The sequence below is a fragment of the Carassius carassius genome, chromosome 7, assembly GCF_963082965.1.
Source record: "Carassius carassius chromosome 7, fCarCar2.1, whole genome shotgun sequence".
NCBI classification, from domain to species: Eukaryota; Metazoa; Chordata; class Actinopteri; order Cypriniformes; family Cyprinidae; genus Carassius; species Carassius carassius.
Window position 1 is genome coordinate 18,912,170 of NC_081761.1, and position 23,146 is coordinate 18,935,315.

Consider the following 23,146-nt stretch of genomic DNA (forward strand, 5'->3'; position numbering starts at 1 on the left):
TTTTAATATCCAAATCCGTTAAAGGATTTTTAGGCTGCATTAATTAGGTAAACCGGAATCGGAAACACTTCCCATAACACCCTATGTACTTGCTACATTATTAGAAGAATGGCATCTACGCTAATATTTGTCTGTTTCTCTCTTGTTCCGAGGTCACCGTGGCCACCAGATCCAGTCTGTGTCCAGATCAGAGGGTCACTGCAGTCACCCGGATCCAGTGCGTATCCAGACCAGATGGTGGATCAGCACCTAGAAAGGACCTCTGCATCCCTGAGGGACAGCGGAGACCAGGACAACTATAGCCCCAGACACAGATCCCCTGTAAAGACCTTGTCTCAGAGGAGCACCAGGACAAGACCACAAGAAACAGATGATTCTTCTGCACAATCTGACTTTGCTGCAGCCTGGAATTGAACTACTGGTTTCGTCCGGTCAGAGGAGAACTGGCCCCCCCAACTGAGCCTGGTTTCTCCCAAGGTTTTTTTCTCCATTCTGTCACCGATGGAGTTTCGGTTCCTTGCCGCTGTCGCCTCTGGCTTGCTTAGTTGGGGTCACTTCATCTACAGCGATATCATTGACTTGATTGCAAATAAATGCACAGACACTATTTAAACTGAACAGAGATAACATCACTGAATTCAATGATAAACTGCCTTTAACTGTCATTTTGCATTATTGACACTGTTTTCCTAATGAATGTTGTTCAGTTGCTTTGACGCAATGTATTTTGTTTAAAGCGCTATATAAATAAAGGTGACTTTGACTTAACATGAATTCTTGCTGAATTTGCAGTTATATTACGGGCTGTTGGCATGAATTGTACTCGTGATGAAGGCACTTGAAGTGAGTGAAAACCACGACCCTCAGACTCTTAATATCCTCACCTCGCTCCAGTCAGAATCACCCCGCTCCGCTCATACTCTGCTCGGCAGCATGTCTCTGTGTCAGACGAACGGGTAGGGTTGAGCCCCCTCGGAACTACGGGAGCATGAGTGGTGCGTCACTGGATGTTAAAAAGAAAACCGATTTTCATTCAAACATAGCGATGTAAATTACAAATTCGAGTTAATCGATAAAATAGATTTATCACCCAGCCCTACTTGCTTTCATATAATTTAATAAAAAAAAATGCAGCTGCATTTAAATGCAGGTGTGTAAAATATATGCAAGATTTGCACTGCACTGATGATGTGCATCATTTATTCTTATTTGTTTTATCTTCATTGCAAATGTTGCTTGGTTTTATTTTGGATAATTGCATGTAAAAAATAATATACGTTGTAATGCATATGCAAAATGTGGATTAAGTTTCATATTCAAGTGTTTGTTATTAATTATTAAATTATTAATGCGCATTAATGACAGGGCGCATTAATAGTCAACATTCAGCAATCTGTGAATGTTGCATTTCTCTCGTCGGAGAGAGCCAGCACTGTGAATTTCATCTTGCAGCTGACAAGAAAACATTTGTTAATTAATAAATAATTAAAATGTCTAATTTTTCACAATTATTAGGCTACTTCTGCATGTGCTTTGTGGCAAACTTAATGCATGTGCTTGAACGCGGAATATATTAAGACTTGATTATGTAAATTTAATATAAACCTCTGATTAGTTGAATATAACAAATGAACGACTAGAACCAGAAAAATCTTACGTGGGGGCAGACCATTTTTTAATCTATAACCAAAACAACAGTCCTATATAAACCTGTTCATCAAGTTTGAAAGCCTAATAAGACATTGTCCATATGAAAGAGCAAGAGATTCACACCTTTATCTTGACCCCCACAAGCCATACATAACTACCCCCCAAAAACCCAACCCCCTCCAGCTGAACAGAATTCGGTCTGTTTTTTGGCTCTGAGGAACGGTGTGTTACTGGGCTGAAACATGCCTGCACTCAGCAGCACTACTCTTTGTATTCATTATTTTCTCGCAGCCCATATTATTATTTTCACAGGACCATAATGATAATAACAAATTATCAATTAATAATTATTTTACGAAAATCATAGTTATTTGTGATCGTGGGTGTTTGCGGAAGGCTTCAAGACCAAGCAGACTCCTCCTCAGCTGCTCCCCTCACAGCGCGCTGGACTCCGCTAACTGACTCAGCTTCTCCTACGGTTTGACTTTACTAAATCAGATTGAGGCGAATACAACTTATTGACCATGAGACCAACATTTAGCAAGGCAGGAAAACATTCATTCTAAATGAAAGAAGACCTATTTTGTTGAGCTAATGCTGTTAAATATATATATATATATATATATATATATATATATATATATATATAGAGAGAGAGAGAGAGAGAGAGAGAGAGAGAGAGAGAGAAACCTAGTCTACAGTCGTGGCCAAAAGTTTTGAGAATTACATAAATATTAGTTTTCAAAAAGTTTGCTGCTTAACTACTTTTAGATCTTTGTTTCAGTTGTTTCTGTGTACTGAAATATAATTACAAGCACTTCATACGTTTCAAAGGCTTTTATCGACAATTACATGACATTTATGCAAAGAGTCAGTAATTGCAGTGTTGGCCTTTCTTTTTCAGGACCTCTGCAATTCGACTGGGCATGCTCTCAATCAACTTCTGGGCCAAATCCTGACTGATAGCAACCCATTCTTTCATAACTTCAAGGAGTTTGTCAGAATTAGTGGGTTTTTGTTTGTCCACCCACCTCTTGAGGATTGACCACGAGTTCTCAATGGGATTAAGATCTGGGGAGTTTCCAGGCCATGGACCCAAAATTTCAACATTCTGGTCCCCGAGCCACTTAGTTATCACTTTTGCCTTATGGCACGGTGCTCCATCGTGCTGGAAAATGCATTCTTCTTCACCAAACTGTTGTTGGATTGTTGGAAGAAGTTGCTGTTGGAGGGTATTTTGGTACCATTCTTTATTCATGGCTGTATTTTTGGGCAGAATTGTGAGTGAGCCCACTCCCTTGGATGAGAAGCAACCCCACACATGAATGGTGTCAGGATGCTTTACTGTTGGCATGACACAGGACTGATGGTAGCGCTCAACTTTTCTTCCCTGGACAAGCCTTTTTCCAGATGCCCCAAACAATCGGAAAGGGGCTTCATCGGAGAATATGACTTTGCCCCAGTCCTCAGCAGTCCATTCACTATGCTTTCTGCAGAATATCAATCTGTCCCTGATGTTTTTTTTTTTGGAGAGAAGTGGCTTCTTTGCTGCCCTTCTTGACACCAGGCCATCTTCCAAAAGTCTTCGCTTCACTGTGCGTGCAGATGCGCTCACACCTGCCTGCTGCCATTCCTGAGCAAGCTCTGCACTGGTGGCACTCCGATCCCGCAGATGAATCCTCTTTAGGAGACGATCGTGGCGCTTGCTGGACTTTCTTGGACGCCCTGAAGCCTTCTTTACAAGAATTGAACCTCTTGAAGTTCTTGATGATCCTATAAATTGTAGATTTAGGTACAATCTTAATAGCCACAATATCCTTGCCTGTGAAGCCATTTTTATGCAACGCAATGATGGCTGCACACGTTTCTTTGCAGGTCACCATGGTTAACAATGGAAGAACAATGATTTCAAGCATCACCCTCCTTTTAACATGTCAAGTCTGCCATTCTAACCCAATCAGCCTGACATAATGATCTCCAGCCTTGTGCTTGTCAACATTCTCACCTGAGTTAACAAGACGATTACTGAAATTATCTCAGCAGGTCCTTTAATGACAGCAATGAAATGCAGTGGAAAGGTTTTTTTGGGATTAAGTTAATTTTCATGGCAAAGAAGGACTATGCAATTCATCTGATCACTCTTCATAACATTCTGGAGTATATGCAAATTGCTATTATAAAAACTTAAGCAGAAACTTTTCCAATTTCCAATATTTATGTAATTCTCAAAACTTTTGGCCACGACTGTAGGGCTATTCTTAAACTTGGAGCTCATTATAATGAAGTACAAATCCAAACACCAGAAATGTTATGCATTTTATGAATAATGAAATGTTATGAAATGGAAATGCATTTTATTTATTCACATGCTGTATGGTTGAAATTATATTTTAGTTCACAACTTTAAGTTCCATTGTTCATAAAAAAATGCTTTATTGGCTAACGCTTCATGAACCTTCAGTTGTTATGCTCTAAAATCCAATTCCATTTGTAATTTCACAGTATTTTCACCTCCTAAATCACTAACCGTTAGTCCCGATTCTATAATTTACACAATTCTATAAATTACAAATTTACTCAGGCCGATGGCATTTTTTAATGACATTTTATTATTATTTATTTATTTATTTTTAAATAATTGTAGCCTACATAAATAGGTGAAGCAAAACAAATATTTGGATTTTCCCTTATTTTTTCTCTTATTTTCTTAAAGAATAAACACTTATTTTCTACAAGAATAAACATGATAACATAGTGACTCGTTCACGAGTCAAGAACCGTTTCTGTCAGACGTATCCGGTTCGAGAACCGATGAACTGATGATACTGCGCATGTGTGATTCAGCGTGAAACAGACCGACACAAAGAGCGTCTGAACCGAACTGATTCTTTTGGTGATTGATTCTGAACTGATTCTGTGCTAATGTTATGAGGGTAAATAGAAGGCTTGAATGAAGGGCAATCATCGCCAATGACGCCATTACGTCGAGCGCAAAAGGACTGGTTAACCGTTTTCTTCAACCGGTTTATTGAATCGAACTGTCCGAAAGAACTACTGGTGATCCGAAAACCGATGCAACTGGTTCTTGACTCGTGAACGAGTCATTATCTGGCTCGGCTCAGTGTTCAACTTCAGTTCTCTCTTCACAGCAGTTCATTCAGTGTACTGTTTGAGTAAATTAATTACTCTGGGATATTGGTTTGTTTGAACTCAGAGGGAGTGTCAGCCACATTAAAAAAAATTTAAAAGCTTAAGTCATTTGTGGATTAATGCGTATTGGATACATGAACCGTTTAAAACGATTCAGTTCGATTTGGTGAGCTGGTTCAAAAAGATCCGGTTACATCGAATGATTTGTTCGCGAACCGGATATGACAAACTGCTTTGTTTTGAACTCTCTCACAACAGACACAGAAGAGAAAACAATGCTGAATAAAGTTGTAGTTTTTGCTATTTTTAGACCAAAATGTATTTTCGATGCTTCAAAATATTCTAACTGACCCTCTGATGTCACATGGACTACTTTGATGATGTTTTTCTTACCTTTCTGGACATGGACAGTATACCGTACACACAGTTTCAATGGAGGGACTGAGAGCTCTCGGACTAAATCTAAAATATCTTAAACTGTCTTCCGAAGATAAATGGAGGTCTTACGGGTTTGGAACGACATGAGGGTGTTATTAATGACATAATTTTCTTTTTTGGGTGAACTAACGCTTTAAGTCTAACTAATTTAAAGTCCCAATTTTCCATTTGTTTTTTCTAAGACTTAAATAAAATGTTGTTTACATATAACACTCCCCAAGAAAATGATTTATCACAATATTTTTATCAGTGCTTTTAAGTGAAAAACAGGCCTTTTTCATTTACTAACAGAGATGTGTCCAAAAACGTTTAGGGAGTAAAGAAAATGGAAACACTTTTTTTTTTTTCCAGACAAATATATTTTCAATCTGAGTATGAACAAACACAGCCGTGCACCAAGTAGTAAAACAATTGCACAAATTGCCTTCTGCAACAATACAAACTGATTACACTTACACTTATTCATTTAGCTGACGCTTTTATCCAAAGCGACTTACAATTGCTATATATGTCAGAGGTCGAACGCCTCTGGAGCAACTAGCGGTTAAGTGTCTTGCTCAGGGACACATTGGTGTCTCACAGTGGATTCGAACCCTGGTCTCTCACACCAAAGGCATGTGTCTTATCCACTGAGCCAACACCACCCCTGATTAACAAACTACACACAAAATAAGTGAGAAGTATTCAGAGTGCAACAGAAAAAAATAGTACAAATTATCTTTATGAACTATATAAGAATTATTTACTTAATATACATAATATAAATGATCGATCCGCTGACTGTAACCTGTGTCAGAATTGATTTTACCGGGACATTTCCCAGCGACCCGAAGACATAAGTTCCAGTGCTTTATCAGATATGTACCGCTGTTTCATCCTTGTTTTTGGTTGGTTTTATGTCAAAGTACTCTGTTGTGTTTTTCTGTGCTTTTTCAGATAGATCGCTCATGCAAATGTGTTATTTTGTGTTTATTTTCATGCACGCACGAACGACAGACTTTACTTTCACTTTGCATTCATTCATATTTTAAAAGAAATATGTTAAATAGTGGTTCGAAAGACCAAAACCTATCTATGTTTATTGGTGGGATATGGGACCGACTGGGCACAGAGGTGGGACTTGATTGCAAATAAATGCACAGACACTATTTAATCTGGACACAGAGGTGGGACTGCCTTTCCTGTTTGGCTCAGAGGAACGAAATGCATTGGTTTCTTCTTACAAATCATTGTTGTCAAAATGTGATGACAATCACGTACACTAAAGAACCAATGAACATCCACATGAGAAAAGTAGGATATCTCTGAAACGCTTTTATGGCACTTTTTAAATCATTCAGATAGGATTAGTGGTTCAAAAGTTATTAAACATTTAAGAATATCAGTTATTAACATTTAAGAATAACAGTTCTCGGTCTTTGAGGGTTAATTTCTTGTTAGCCTTTCATTAAATCCACACACCCCCTGCAGTTCCTTTACGAACACCAATCTGGGAAACCCTGATATAATATAATGTTTAATGCACTTGATGTTGTCAATTACAATAAAAGGAATATATTTTCTAACTATTTGTATTTTTACATCATTATGGTACAAGAGTATCCTGTTTAAATCAATGTGATAAACGAGTTAGGTCAAAAAGTAATCTAAAAGTGATCTGAATATATTAGCTAAAACGTGTAATGTAATGTATTACGTTACCGACTACATTTTCGTCATGTAATTGGGAATCAGTAACTGATTACAATTTGTAAGCAATCTACCCAGCTCTATATATACCCAAGTCAAAGCATAATTCTTTCCTTCTTGTATTAGTGTTAAAAAATGTATTAGGCGTTAAAAAAAAACGAATTACATAATTAAACAAACAAACTTACTGGGGGACCAGGATAGGCTATGACAGCTGTCATATCATACCCTGGCATGCCCAGCTAATGCAAAGCATATAATTTATATCTACACAGAAGAAAGCCCTGTCTAGGCTTTACCACATAATGGGTTGTGTCGAGTCATTCATTTGTCTGGTTGTTTGATGAGAAAAAGATTAAATGTAGTTGTAATAAAATGGTTTAAGAATCCTTCCAACTGTAGCAGAAGAGGACTAGTATTTTGTCACACGGAACTGCCGTAGAACTGATGACAGCACAGTTTGATCTTTTTTGTCTGACCAATCAGCAGAAAGGGGTGTTTAATTCCCGCCCCTGTGTTGAAATCGAATATTCAAGTTGTTTATTCATTTTTCTACCCCTGAACGAAAAACGAAATATTAAGCAGAATGCTTGTTTCTCATTTTTCTTTAACGGTCACCCCGTCCCGTATACGGGACGCCTACATTTACTTCAAAATATTACAATTAAATCTAATCTAATCTTGTAATATATATCATTGGAAAGGTCTAAGACTCCCCAATATATATTTTACCAATGTTTTTTGTTAAAAAATAATGTAGGAAAAGTAACTGATTGATTTATGACAAGAGTGCACCCTCAAAAATCTAAATTATAACAGGAGTTTTGACCTTTGTTTTTAAAAAAAAAAGACTTCTTTGTTGCCTTTTTCTCTATCACATTTTAGAAATCATCAGAAATTATTTATCAACTGAAAACTTAAAATCTCAAAATTCATCCTTTAAAACCCATTGTAAAATCAGACATTCATTACCATGTAAATGGTACATCAATATCATGTTACAAAATATTTTCATTCATGAAATAAAAATTTAAGTTTGGATCGTGCACTATAAAGTCTATGTTCAAAACTGTGAGTGACAGTTAAGGGGTTTAACAAAAAGAAAAAAAATCAAATGACCAAAAGTTGCACGGACCATATACATTAAAAAACAAGCTTTATATATATATATATATATATATATATGTGTGTGTGTGTGTGTGTGAGTGAGTCTACAGGTGACGTCACGGACACTACGTCCATGTTTTTATACAGTCTATGTTTTAACCCAGAAATGAAATACGGAAAATGCAATTTCTTCTTTAAAGAGTAACTAAACCCTAAACCCTTTCAACATGATCTGTAAGAAAGGGGCTTTATTAGTGCTTTTCATTGATTCGAGTAACTTTTTTGACATTTGAGTATAAAGTGTTTTAATTCTATAATATATGGTGTAAAAACATCTGAGTGCTGCCCTCTTCAGGTTAAACGGTGGCTACTGCAGTTGATTTTTCCTATTTGGTGTTTGCGGTGGTACGTGACGTAAGCAGTTTCCAGCTCACCACGCCCTTGGCAGTGTAAAACCATCTTGTTCCGTCAAAATCACTGTATTGAGTCAGGACAGGAGTTGGAATTGCGAGTATTGAAAACGATCAGAATAGAGTATTTTAGCATCTATTTAGCAAAGCATTTATATAGTTATTTAGATTATTTTGTGTAGCTTATGTAGTTAATTAGCCTAGATGTAAGTGTAACGTTAGTATTGTTAGAAGCATAGTTAGCAGCATAGAATTGCATCAGTAAGGATAGCTTCAAGTTAGCGTAGATTTATTTACAGTGGTCAGGATGGTACGTAGGTGTAGTGTTGCTGGTTGCAACAGCACTGTTGGACTGCATAGTTTTCCAGCAGACTTGAAAATTAGGCGCCAGTGGTTGCATGCACTTGGCCTGGAAGACTGCGAGTTCCCTCCTAGAGCTGGAGTGTGCAAACTGCATTTTATGCGGGATTGCCTCTCCAATGAAATTGAGGTTGAAATGGGCTTCTCCACACAGCTCGCGCTGAAAAGCGACGCAGTGCCGATTGCGATGCAGGAGTTAAGACTGTGCAGTTTGAGCCAGCAGCTCAAATTGATATGGCTCAGGCCCTGGTCCTGTGTCCACAGACACCTTGACATCCTCTACTTCAAATGAACGCTCTGTTGCAAAGCTACTTGCGTCACTACAGTCACTCTCCATTTTAGCGACTCTGACAGCAGCTGTCAATTAATCCGTCCCTGTTGGTCTCAGGTTCATGCCCCACCCGCTCAGCCCCACCCCTCGGTTCGTCCCCCTCTATCTCCGCTGTTCTCTGCCCACTTTTCAGCATTTTTTCCAAATATTGCCAGTGGGTGGAGTCAGGCTCTGACCAGGGGTTTAGTTACCCTCTAATGGTTCAAATACTGATGAATAGAATAAGCAGACACAAACTAATATTCATTATTCAAAATTTGTATTTCATAAAAAAATCGTAAAATTAAAATAAAATGTTTTTCAATGTGTATATAAATGCTAAATTTAATTTCTACCTTTTTTTAGCGTCTATACACGCTAGCTCCCTTTCACGCTACTGGCGTGGCTCCAATAACTGCTTTATGAAAACTTTTAGCTTCGATATTCCCGCAAGTTCCGTGCTTGTAACACGATGACAGATGACGGAATATATAATCTGCATGTGCTTTTGAATCTTGCCAATTTAAAGTGAAAGAGAATTCAATACATTAGTTGCATGCTCTCTTAATCTGCTTTTCCAAAGTGTGGTATGACTCGGCTCGCTTCACTCTACTTCACTTTGTAGATTGCCATCTGTGCACCCTACACCCAAAGCATGTGCACATTAAGCTGCCTCTGAAACAGTGTACAACTACAGAATTGAGTTAAGTTTTGCATGCATTGTGCACAAATGGCCAAATACATGGTTGATATAGGCTATTAAGGGATTGTATAAAGTTGAGAAGCAAAACGCACATGTAACAGTATTAGGGATATGCCGGTATCTAATTTTCCTGTTGCGGTTAATTGATCATGCTTTTATCACGGTATACGGTATTATCACGGTATTGAAATTTTGTTTTAAAAAAGTGGTCATAATACATTATAACAGGTTAAATAACTTTTTTAAAACAAACCAAAAAACTAAACAAAAATAACTAAACATTTAAAACAAAGCAATACAGAAAAATATATAAAAGTTAAATGTTTTACACATTAAAGTGCAAAAGAACTATAAAAACCAATAGGTATCACTTTATAATAAGACCTCATTAGTTAACCTTAGTTAAAGCATTAACATTCAAGGCAAGTTTATTTATACAGCACATTTCGTACACAATGGTAATTCAAAAAAAGAAAAAAAAAGTCATGAAGAAAAATAATCACAAAAATAAAAAGCAATTAAAGAACTTGAAAATGAAAATGATTTAAAAATTGACTTAAACTTAATTTAAGACAGTCTAAAAATAGAAAATGATTTTACATAAAATACAGTGCAATACATAAAATATAGTGTAATCAGTTCGGACATCTCATAGTCCTCATTCAATAAATGCACAGCTAAACAATGAGCAATAGCTACATTTACTATAGAAGTTATTAATCTTTGTTAAAAAATACAAGTCTTAGTTCATGTTAGCTCATTAAATAAAACAGTTGCAACTTTCAATTTTAACAATGTGTTATTAAATATTGGAATACCTAAGATGCCCTATGAATAATACCTAATGAATGTTCAGAATAATTTTTTCATTGGCAGTTTATGTTAACTAATGAAGCCATAATGTAAAGTGTGAATGAACAATAAAAGATCAAAACACTTTCAAACAATATCTAGGGCATTTGTAGTCCAGATAAAAAAAAAAAAAAAAGATAAATAGCCTATTAAGTCTAAATATTTCAGTAGTTGGCTCTGTAATAAACACCATAGGGAAAACACAAATCTGAATGGTTTTTTTTTATTTATTATTTTTATGTTTACAGGGTAAGGGCTGCATTTTCGCGCCATCTGCTGTCAGAGACTGAATGTGCTTTCATTCAGCGCGTCTCTCACGTGTTCCTCATGTGCTTCTCATGCGCCTTGTTCACATCAGAGCGCATGCTGCTCTTTCAAGCAGCATACAGCGGTGTTGTGCATTTTAAGCAGCTGATGGGAATAATATTCTTAAAATGCATTCCAAATTCTAAATAATTTGTAATGTATATTTATTCACGGTATTTAGAAGTGCCCACGATAACAATATCGTTCATATTAATCACCGCAATATATCACATTACCGAATACCGGCACAAGTCTAAACAGTATATAAGATCAGTACATGAGGTCTTAAACAGCATCAGGTTTATTTAGACTGGTGTCCCTGTAATTAATGTTTATTTTCTGATCACTATTCCAGTGTTATTTTACAGTTGAATAGATTATTCAGGTTCTATAGTAATTTTGTACCTAAATGTTATAGGTAAAAGACCTACCTGAAAAAACCTAATGTACTGTTAATGTCATTTGTATCTTGTTATTGTTTTTCGTTTGTGTTCTTGCAAGTCATTTATTTATTTGTTCTTATTTTATTACTTACCACTTACTTTCTTTTTTAATTAAAATAAATTCAATTCTGAGTTACAGTACACATAATTCTTGTGTGGGGACGGGGCATGGTCAATGGGAAATAGTTCTGCCACCACAGCTGGAAAATATGCTAGAGGAAACACTGAGTACCTTCCAAACGTTTGACTGCAGTATCTTCTATTCTATGCGTCTTATAATCCGGTGCGCCCTGTATATGAAAAGAGTTCTAAAATAGGCCATTTATTGAAGGTGCGCCTTATAATCCGGTGCGTCTTACAGTGCGGAAATACGGTAGTTCACCCAAAAATGAAAATTCTGTCATCACTGACTCACTCAAGTCATTCCAAATTTGTATGAGTTGCTTTTTTTTATGTTGAATAAAAGAAGATATTTTGAAGATTGCTGGTAATCAAACAGTTGGTGGTTGCCATTGACTTTTTATAGTATTTTTTTTTCCTACTATGAAGTCAAAGGCAACCAGCAACTGTTTGATTACCAGCAATCTTCAAAATATCTTTTTATGTTCAACATAAAGCAACTCATACAGGTTTAGAACGACACAAGGAAATGAAAAATTTTGCATTTTTGGGTGAAATCCTTTAAGGAAACATCTGAAAAATAAAATGTGTATCCCATATATAGGATATGTGCAGCTTTTAAAGTGACAGATGAATATTTTGTGTTTCCCTTGTTGGGGGAAACCGCCATAGTCTGGTGTCGTGGCACTGGCATGTGTTTTTTTTTTTTTTTTTTTTTAAGTTGGATGAAATGCTCAAAAAGCAGGGCAGGCAGACACTTTTTTTTTTATTAATAGCGAAAATAACTATAAGCTCTATGTGGATCATCTATTATTTAATTACTTTTCCTGTTGTGTTATGTTTTGGTCGTGGTATCGGTTCAGTAGTATAGAGATATTTTAGTTAGGTATCATATCGAAGTCATAAGTAGGGATGCAACAATACCATTTTTTCAGAACTAATCCGATACCGAAAATTCTGAGTACCATATTTTTCAGACTATAAGCCGCAAATGAGTATAAGCCGCATCAGTCCAAAAATACGTGGTGTAAAGTACGTCATGACGAGGAAAAAAACATATACAAGTCGCACTGGACTATAAGTCGCATTTATTTAGAACCAAGAACTAAGAGAAAACATTACCGTCTACAGCCGTGAGAGGGCGCTCAATGTTTTCAGTGTAGGCTACAGGAGCACTGAGCAGCATTGAGCGCCCTCTCGCAGCTGTAGAAGGTAATGTTTTCTCTTAGTTCATTTCTCTCGGTTCATGTCAAAGTAATTTTGATAAATAAGTCGCTCCTGACTATAAGTCGCAGGACCAGCCAAACTATGAAAAAAGTGTGACTTATAGTCCGGAAAATACGGTATCTGCCGATACTGATCCAATCCGGTACCGGCGCAGTTTCTATGGCAAATCAATCTATGGCAAAAATACTATTATAAACTAGGTAAGTGGATAATTCAGCAGCAAAATATACTCTAGATTCTAGAAAAATCATGGGTGCACAATTTTATAAAATCTAGTAAAATATTTTATTTACAAATAAAAGTGAAGTCTAAAATCTGGTAAAATGTTACACATTGCTCTTTGTATTGTTGTAAAAATACATTTATGAAAAAACAAGTGTATAAATTTATATAGACATCTAAAAGACGTTTCTTTTAAATTTATAGCACAGTAATAAAAGCAGCAACATATGACAGATAGGACAGAACAATGCAGACTATTAATAATCTTTGCGCAGGAAAGAATTATAATACTAAATGTGCCAATATATAGCGGTACAGAACGCTTATGCGCATCCCCTACTCAGAATGATGAGTTTGAAACGACGAGTCACAGTGTGCAGGCTGTGTAGCCCCCCGAGTCCACACACAGGGAACTACACTGCGACCAAAATGGTCGCATATGTGACCTTTTGAAATGCCATTGCGACCCTAATTTTTATGGGGTCGCAAATGTATCACTGATTATTTTTGTACATACTTATGTGTTTTGCTATGAGTGCTCCGAGCATTCAACACATCAAGTTGGCTTGCCAATTTAAACATTCAAAAGAGTTTAAAGCATTCAAAGATGCGGGAAAGCTGAACTGAGTAGCTGGTTACTCGCGCGCTGTGTTCGGTACACACGAGAGAGACGCGTCTCACGGACAGCAACACTGAACCGAGCTCTCCTTCAGGATGTTCGCTTCCTCCTGTACCTGAATGAACAAATACAAATCGCAGTTTCAACAAACAGAAAAAGATCCGAAAGAGCTTTATTCAGCACCGCGGTGTTCTGGTGTTCAGGGCTCACGCAGAGAGGTGGCTCAAAGTCTTCTTGCTTTTGTACCGACAACATATACGTACAAAGTATGTCAAAATACCCGTCTTGGAAAGTGTGTTCGAAAAAGTCTGTGGTATGTCTTAAGTGAAAGTAAAGAGTTGAGAAAGAAATCGGATGTGTATCATTGGATGCGTTCATTGTCTCTTAAAGTGACCGTGTCTAATTAACTAGCTCTGCTGTCAGTGTCTTTAATATATAAAAAATGAAAGTAAATCACTCACTGCTCTTGATTGAATTACTGTGAAGATTGATCTGTGAAATATTGTACACAAAAATTCTTCATACTGTAGACTACCAGTGAAATTTATTTAAAAAATGCATATATTTTATTAGGGACCTGACCATGTTTTGCTTAAGTGTTTCTTTCTTTAATTGCTAATGCAACCTTTTCACACCACAGACTGAACAAAATTAAGCATTGCTTGCTTGGTAACTGTTCAACAAAATATTGATAGTTGTGCAAATATTATCATACTAACAGTTGTCTGAAGTTTTGGTTGATTCCATTACATATCTTTCTATCAAAGTTATCTGACATTATCAAGAGGAATTTGTTCTGACACAGTTTAACTCTGAGTTCTTGTCATATTTTATTACCAATTTCTAAACTATAGCAAATAAACTGTGATAATGTGAGAAATGTTGAAGGTGTCTGAATACATTTTGGTTTGACTGTGTATTTTATTTTACAGTGAAGACTATGCAGTGCTATTTTAAATTAGTTTCTGGACACCTACAAACTTAAAAAAAAAGTAATCATTGTTTAAATAGCACAAATAAAAAAATAGAATGAACATACAGTACAAATTAAACAATTTCAGACAGGGCCCGCTGTACAACCTGCACCAGGGCCCCTCTAACCCCAGCTACGGCCCTGGGTTAAGGTACCAAGACGGAGCAATGCACTGTGTGTACTGTAAGAAATAAAACAAGAAGGCATGTGGTTTAAAAGATGTCAAGTAAAATAAAAAGCATATCTGTATGCAATAGTTTCATAATTTTTCATTATTATCCAGAGAGGCCTCCTATAAATAATTTGTGCGACCAAATCATGTTTTGAACCAGTAACGGAAAAAGTTAGTAGCGCAAGTGCCACCAGTGGAAAAGGTTAGTTAAGTTCCCTGACACAGAAAAGTTTGTACAACACACAAGCTGCTCTGCTCGTGTTCATCTTCAGTTCTCTCTTCACAGCAGTTCAGTCAGTGTACTGTCTGAGTAAATTAATTACTCTGGGATATTGGTTTATTTAGACTCGGAGGGAGTGTTAGTCATGTTAAAAAAGTAAATAACTCAAGTTATTTGTGGATTAATGCTTACTGGAGACACGAACCGGTTCAAACGATTCAGTCCGATTTGGTGAACTGGTTCAACCGGTTCACTAAAAAGAACCGGTTAAATCGAATGATTCATTCGGGAACTGGATATCACTAGTACAAAAGGAAGAGATATTGATATGTAGTATTAAATCTGTACGTTAGTTTAATGAGCCTTTTCTTTGAACAGTTTTCAGTTACACATCCTCAATTACTGTGCGCTCTTGAAGAGAGCTTCATCGTTTGGACTGTAATAACCGAACAGTTTGATTGCTGAACGGAGGATGACAGAAAGCTGCAGTGGAAAGAATAGTTTATGTGAACTTGAATTTAATGACTTCAGTATTAATCTGTACCTCACATGGAACTATGGAACAGCTTCAGAACACTTGAAATAGGTCCACGAAAACGTTTTGGTGCTTTATAATGTTTTTTGCCTTTTCTGGGGCTCAACAATAACACAGAATAGTATACGCACAATATCGGATTTACAACAGTCTCGTCTGACTGATACCCGATCCACAGAAAATGCCAATATCAGAGCCAATACCCATCTAGAGTATAAGATCGATGCATCCCTAATCATAACACCACTGGTGTAAAGAACATCATGGTTTGGCAAAATACATAGGGCTTCCATTAAAACAATAAGTTACAACAGCACAAAGAAATATCTTGTTTTTCATATGTAGTCTGTCTGCTTACCACCCCTTATGATATTATATATCATTACACCCTAATGGTGGGAAAGGGTCTTGTATATGTCTGTCTCCTCACAGATTCCTACCTTTGGCCACTGGGGACGGAGTTGGCACATGGTGTCCCCATCTTTGATGGCTTGGCCAAAATTCTTCATTTCCATGAGCAGCTCTGCCCGCCGAGCCAGGAGCTGACATATGCAGGGCTCTGTGGAGAGGAGAAGGGGTTAAAAAGTAATCAACAGAACAGGAATTTAACTTGGTGATTTTAAGCAGGTTGTAAGCTAGATAGTTGTGGCTAAAACACTAACAGACTAATGTATTATTGCATTAAATACAAAATGGATTATAGATCACTCCAAGGCATAAACAATATCACAGGAACTATAAGGTCCTGAAGCATTTTTTTGGTTATCGCAGTTTCATAACCCAGAACTGTCACAGTTAAAGCAGTACAGTTCACATACATAAAATGAATGTCTACACAAGAGATGTGACAAAACTCAAAAAATAGGAATATTTATTCACTTTGATTATAATTAATGAAGTGCATGACTTATGACTGTCTTAATTTGTTACAATGATAGTGAGCTAAAGGTTACTTTTAGAAATCAGAGCTTTTTAAATAAGAGCTTCCTGTTCCTGTATGCTGTACAGATGAGTGTTTTGCATTTGTAGCTCCGTGTAGCTTTGTTTTTCTGTAGGACCACAAACCACTAAAGTATAATTTAATTCTCACCATATTTCTGATTTTACCTACCGAATTAATTTGACAATTTTCGGCAATAATCTTTTAGTATTAGTCCGTTAGGAACATGTATTCAGTCTGTTTGCTTGTTAATCGCATTCCTACTGCTTCTTTTTTCCATCACGTTTTTTTTTTTTTTTATGCAACTATGTTGAGTCAGAATTTTTCTACTTTCGGGGGCGAGAAATCGCTTCTCCATGCATTGTCACCAGTACTGCTTGCCACATTCAGTGTATCTGTCTCTGTCAGCAGTGAGGGATTGACATGTAATACATGCAGGGAAATAGTTTGGCTGACAGAGAAGATCTCAGAATGAGAGACATACATCCAAACTTTAATTGAAAACAGTAAGAATGTGAGGGCCCTAGATTGGAAGCTACTAGTTTAGCAAATTATGTACATTGTTTGGTTCCGGTTGCAGAGCCCATGTAACAGGGCGACTGGGTTATAGTTTTAATTCTAATTACTAAAGTTATATAATTAAATAACACTTGATTATCATAATATTATAATGCTTGACTGACTGAGGTTAAGACTGTACTTTCAGATGGTAAAAAAAAAACAAAAAAAACTGTGCCATTTTACAAACAATATATATTCTCAGTCTGGCGAGTAAACTTAAAAAAAAAAAAAAAACCTGTCCTGGAGGACCCCCTGTCCTGCACTTTTTGTATGTCTCCCTAATCTGACATACCCAAATTAGTTGAGCTGATGAGTGGAATCAGGTATGTTAGATATGGGAGCCATACAAAATTTGCAGGGCAGGGGGCCCTCCAGGACAGGTTTGGGAAGCACTGTGCTATGCTATGCATATGTGGAGCTACTGTGCAAGGGCGCCCTCCGGCTTCCAATGTGAAATAAACAGTCATTACATCATGTGTGTACTCAAGTTATAAATCACAACACCTAGATAAAAAATAGGGAAGATAATATTTTCCCTAAAGCAGCGGTTCTAACTCCTGGTTCTCGCGACCCCCTGCTCTGCACATTTTGTATGTTTCTCTTACCACTTCAGGGGTTTATTTCGGAACTATCTCACGACCAATTCATATGTATTTTATAGGGTTGGCTAATTCGTATGACCTCACTCATACGACTTTGTATGACTTGTCTAGACCGAAGAGATGGGTAGGTTTAGGTGTACGTTATTCGTACAAATTCATAAGAATTGTGCAACTCGTAAATACATACGATTTAGCACAAATCTTATGAATTTAGCACAAATAGTATGAATTTCTACGAATTAGGTCGTACGATGTGTTGTTGCAGGCAGTGTTGTAGCACAAATCTGTGTTCTTAAGTGAAGTAAACTTCAGCCGATTTCCTGTGTGCAGGGAGTAGAGAGCAGTGAACATTATTTAAAGGAACATGTCAATTGGAACACAGTTCATTCATGGAGCTCTCTTCTAACGAGCTGATTATCTGAATCAGATGTGTTAAAGGGATGGTTCACCCAAAAATTCTAACTCTGTCATTAATAACACACCCTCATGTTGTTCCAAACCCGTAAGACCCCTGTTAATCATCTGAACACAAATTAAGTAATTTTTTTGATGCATCCCGAGAGCTCTCTGACCCTCCCATAGACAGCAAGGGTACTACCACAATCAAGGTCCTGAAACGTACTAAGGAGATCCGTAAAATAATCCATGTGGCAACAGGGGTTCAACCGTAATTTTACAAAGCTACGAAAATACTTTGTGTGCAAAAAAACAAACAAAAAAACACTTTATTCAACAATTCATCTCCTCCACCCTTGCTCCATTTTGAAGAGTATCCACTGAACGTAAACGGCATGTGCTGTTCTGTGTCAGCTGTGCCAATGCGTATATGTTTACGCTTCGATTTTAACAGAAACAACATCCACGTGGCACAGCTAACACAAAACAACATATGCAATTTACATTCAGTGGATAGTCATTTAAATAGGATAATGTAAGCACAACTTGTGTAGATCTTGCTTTTGACATGCTTCATTTTGGAATATTTTTGTATACTTCCACCATTTTATCAATCTCAGCATACATTAATTTTGTCTTGCTACTCACTAGACGTTTGCATCACTAAAGTTAAATTAAGTCTTTTTTGGGGCCTGCATCTAGAAGTGATCTGTTAGTTCTGCTAAACTTTAATTATTAAAACTAAAAACTAAACTATATAAAAACTAAATAGAAATAACTAAAAACTAAAAAACTAACCATATTATTAAACTAATAAAAACGAAACAATTTTATTGCAAATTTGAAAACATTACAATAAAATAATAAAAAAATACAAAACTATATTAACCTTATAGTTCTTATAGTTTTGTAATAACTATAATGTAATGGTTATTATAGTTTTGCATTTTTTATTATTTTATTGTAATCTTTTCAAATATGCAATAAAATTTAGTTTTGTTTTTATTAGTTTAATAATTTTGTTAGTTTTATTTTAGCCTTGTGCACACTGGGATGATTATCGCCAATGCTTAACACCGTGTGACTAAGGGCGCCAATGTGAGTGTAAAACTGTCACCTTTTTATAAAAAATAAAATATAACGTAAAACACAACTTTGTGGCGCTCAAGCAAAAGACGGTAGAGGAAGCAAGTAGACGAAAATCTGGGAACACAATGATATTACCACTGACTCAAACAAAGGTGTCTGCAGAAATAGCCGAATATTCTATCTAAACAATAAGAACAGTATTTGAACATACACACACACACACACACACACACACACACAACTATATATATATATGTGTGTGTGCGTGTGTGTATGTTCAAATACTGTTCTTATTGTTCAGATAGAATATTCGGCTATTTCACACACACACACACACACACACACACACATGTATTGGTTTTTCCTACATTGAAATTTTTTTGGCGGCCGCCAAAACGATTTTTTGTCCCGCCAAAGCCTTGTTTGATCTGTAATTGGGTTTTGTGAGTGAAGCAGGCTACTGGCGGAGTGACGGAGAGAACGAGCACAGCGCCCCACCCCCGCACGGGCACTCTCCGTCTTCAGTTCTGTCTTTGCTCTCTCCCTCACATCAAAATCAGCTGATCCCAGGGTTGTCGCTAGTGGGGTGAAAGGTGGTGAAGATTATAGGGGCACACGGCCGAGGGGGTGCCCCTGGTGATCTCAACCGTCTGGCTGAGGCCAGTCTAAAAAGGCGCTCAGGACAGTTGACAGGCCACTGCTGCTTGTGGTCACAAAAGCTTACCATTTTCACGTGTTTTTAAGCCTTGCCACTTGTCGATTTAAACATTAAAAAGAGTTTAAAGCATTCAAACACAAGACGCGGAAAAGTTAAACCGAGAAGCTGCTAATCGCGCGCTGTGTTCGGTGAGCACGCGGAGAGAGAGTCGCATATCACGCACAGCGACACTGTACTGAGCTCTCCTTTGTGAAGTTCTCCTCGAACTCCTGCACCTGAACAAACAACTACAACCCGAATTCCGGAAAAGTTGGGACGTTTTTTAAATTTTAATAAAATGAAAACTAAAGGAATTTCAAATCACATGAGCCAATATTTTATTCACAATAGAACATAGATAACGTAGCAAATGTTTAAACTGAGAAATTTTACACTTTTATCCACTTAATTAGCTCATTTAAAATTTAATGCCTGCTACAGGTCTCAAAATAGTTGGCACGGGGGCAACAAATAGCTAAAAAAGCAAGCAGTTTTGAAAAGATTCAGCTGGGAGAACATCTAGTGATTAATTAAGTTAATTGATATCAGGTCTGTAACATGATTAGCTATAAAAGCTTTGTCTTAGAGAAGCAGAGTCTCTCAGAAGTAAAGATGGGCAGAGGCTCTCCAATCTGTGAAAGACTGCGTAAAAAAATTGTGGAAAACTTTAAAAACAATGTTCCTCAACGTCAAATTGCAAAGGCTTTGCAAATCTCATCATCTACAGTGCATAACATCATCAAAAGATTCAGAGAAACTGGAGAAATCTCTGTGCGTAAGGGACAAGGCCGGAGACCTTTATTGGATGCCCGTGGTCTTCGGGCTCTCAGACGACACTGCATCACTCATCGGCATGATTGTGTCAATGACATTACTAAATGGGCCCAGGAATACTTTCAGAAACCACTGTCGGTAAACACAATCCGCCGTGCCATCAGCAGATGCCAACTAAAGCTCTATCATGCAAAAAGGAAGCCATATGTGAACATGGTCCAGAAGCGTCGTCGTGTCCTGTGGGCCAAGGCTCATTTAAAATGGACTATTTCAAAGTGGAATAGTGTTTTATGGTCAGACGAGTCCAAATTTGACATTCTTGTTGGAAATCACGGACGCCGTGTCCTCCGGGCTAAAGAGGAGGGAGACCTTCCAGCATGTTATCAGCGTTCAGTTCAAAAGCCAGCATCTCTGATGGTATGGGGGTGCATAAGTGCATACGGTATGGGCAGCTTGCATGTTTTGGAAGGCTCTGTGAATGCTGAAAGGTATATAAAGGTTTTAGAGCAACATATGCTTCCCTCCAAACAACGTCTATTTCAGGGAAGGCCTTGTTTATTTCAGCAGGACAATGCAAAACCACATACTGCAGCTATAACAACAGCATGGCTTCGTCGTAGAAGAGTCCGGGTGCTAACCTGGCCTGCCTGCAGTCCAGATCTTTCACCTATAGAGAACATTTGGCGCATCATTAATCGAAAAATACGTCAAAGACGGCCACGAACTCTTCAGCAGCTGGAAATCTATATAAGGCAAGAATGGGACCAAATTCCAACAGCAAAACTCCAGCAACTCATAACCTCAATGCCCAGACGTCTTCAAACTGTTTTGAAAAGAAAAGGAGATGCTACACCATGGTAAACATGCCCCGTCCCAACTATTTTGAGACCTGTAGCAGAAATCAAAATTGAAATGAGCTCATTTTGTGCATAAAATTGTAAACTTTCTCAGTTTAAACATTTGCTATGGTATCTATGTTCTATTGTGAATAAAATATTGGCTCATGTGATTTGAAAGTCTTTTAGTTTTCATTTTATTAAAATTTAAAAAACGTCCCAACTTTTCCGGAATTCGGGTTGTACAAATCGCAGTTTAAACAAACAGAAAAGGATGTGAAAGAGCCCAATTCAGCACCGCGGTGTTCTGGTGTTCAGAGCTCATGCAGAGAGAGGCGTCTCAAAACGCTTGAACACTGAATTTGCCTTATTTTGCTCTTGTACCGTCAAATACAAATACAGTCAAATTCATACCTCTTGGAAAGTATGTTCGAAAAAAACTGTCGGTTATGTCTTAAGTGAAAATAAAAAGTTTAGAAAAAAATTTGACGTATTATATTGGATGGATTCATTGTCTCTTAAAGTGACCGCGCCTAATTTAGCTATTGAGAGTGAGGAGTTGTCGTCATAGCACAGAGCCCCTCCCCTCGATATCACTGTCTCCACCATGTTGGCAGGACACCAGCGGCGAAATAGGATTGTTTACATGTGTTGTTAACTCGGTAGTAGAGGAGTTTTTTTGCAATTCCGCACTGTTTTACCATGCCTGGAAGTTACTGCTGCGTTAAAAACTGCTCCAGTACCTCACACGATACATATGGAAAACACAGGAACAATGGAATACAGGTTTTTTTTAGGTTACACCAAGCGCAAAACAGCGGTATTTGGAGAAGCTCTCAGGCATCCAAAATATCGACCCATACGAGCTTCCTGCAGCGGAATGGCAGAGACCTGGACCATACCTCCATGCACATATATGGACATTGTGAATTATCTTGTTTTTGGTGTAAGTTACTACACAAGTCAGGAGATTAAAAGCCACAAGTCTTTGGAAAGTTACGAGGCTTTCTGCTGTGACTGGGTCATTCTACAAGCCTCCAGGTGGTGAAAACTGCATTGTACTGGCCAAAGTAAGTTTATTCACATGCGTTTTAGCATGTTGTAATTACACATTGCATTTAGCAGACACTTCTTGACCAAAATGACAAAGTAACTTGAATAACTGCCACTGTTTCGTAAAGACTTGATTGTAACGAGATGTTCAATGCACACAAACGTTTCTAACATGTTTTGATGTAGGCTAAAGCTGTGTATGTTTAGTTATAATTTGATTTTTGCCCAATAACACATACTGTACCAGGTTTTTGTCTTGGGGGCTGCAAAGTGGACAAACCAGTTCTGAGTTGGCTATGGTAGTTAAATGTGTGATTGCAAGATGTAAATGTCCTGGTTAGATTAAAGCCATTAACAGTGTGAATCCAAGGTGACTTACACCGTAAACAAGAAAATTCACAATGTCCATATGTGTGCATGGAGGTAAATGGTCAAGTTCTCGGTGCCGCTGCAGGGAGCTCGTATGGGTCGATATTTTGGATGCCTGAGAGCGTCTCCAAATACCGCTGTTTTGCGCTTGGTGTGAGCTTGTTCCTGTAAGGTTTCCTTTCTTTTGCCTTATCTTTCTGCATTGCTTTACTTTCTTCATTTCTTTCTCGTATACGTAGATCCGTCTCTGTTGCGCCGACATAATAAATGTGCAAAAATTAAAGAGCTCTGGAATGTTTAGTCGCGCCTCTGTGAAGTTCTGA

The 23,146-nt window shown here is 37.4% G+C and overlaps 1 protein-coding gene and 1 long non-coding RNA gene across 5 annotated transcripts in view; one reads left to right on the forward strand and one right to left on the reverse strand.

Moving 5' to 3' along the window:
* The window catches only part of LOC132143662 (uncharacterized), a 939,337-nt gene that overhangs the window by 879,623 nt on the left and 36,568 nt on the right, over positions 1 to 23,146 (forward strand). The window lies entirely within an intron of this gene.
* Positions 1 to 23,146, reverse strand: part of LOC132143661 (LON peptidase N-terminal domain and RING finger protein 2-like) — a 141,087-nt gene that overhangs the window by 55,100 nt on the left and 62,841 nt on the right. For all 4 annotated transcript variants that reach the window (XM_059554081.1, XM_059554084.1, XM_059554083.1 and 1 more), the window contains exon 3: positions 15,947 to 16,065. In XM_059554081.1, coding sequence (XP_059410064.1) covers positions 15,947 to 16,065 — 119 coding nt within the window. The remainder of the gene's footprint in view (positions 1 to 15,946; positions 16,066 to 23,146) is intronic.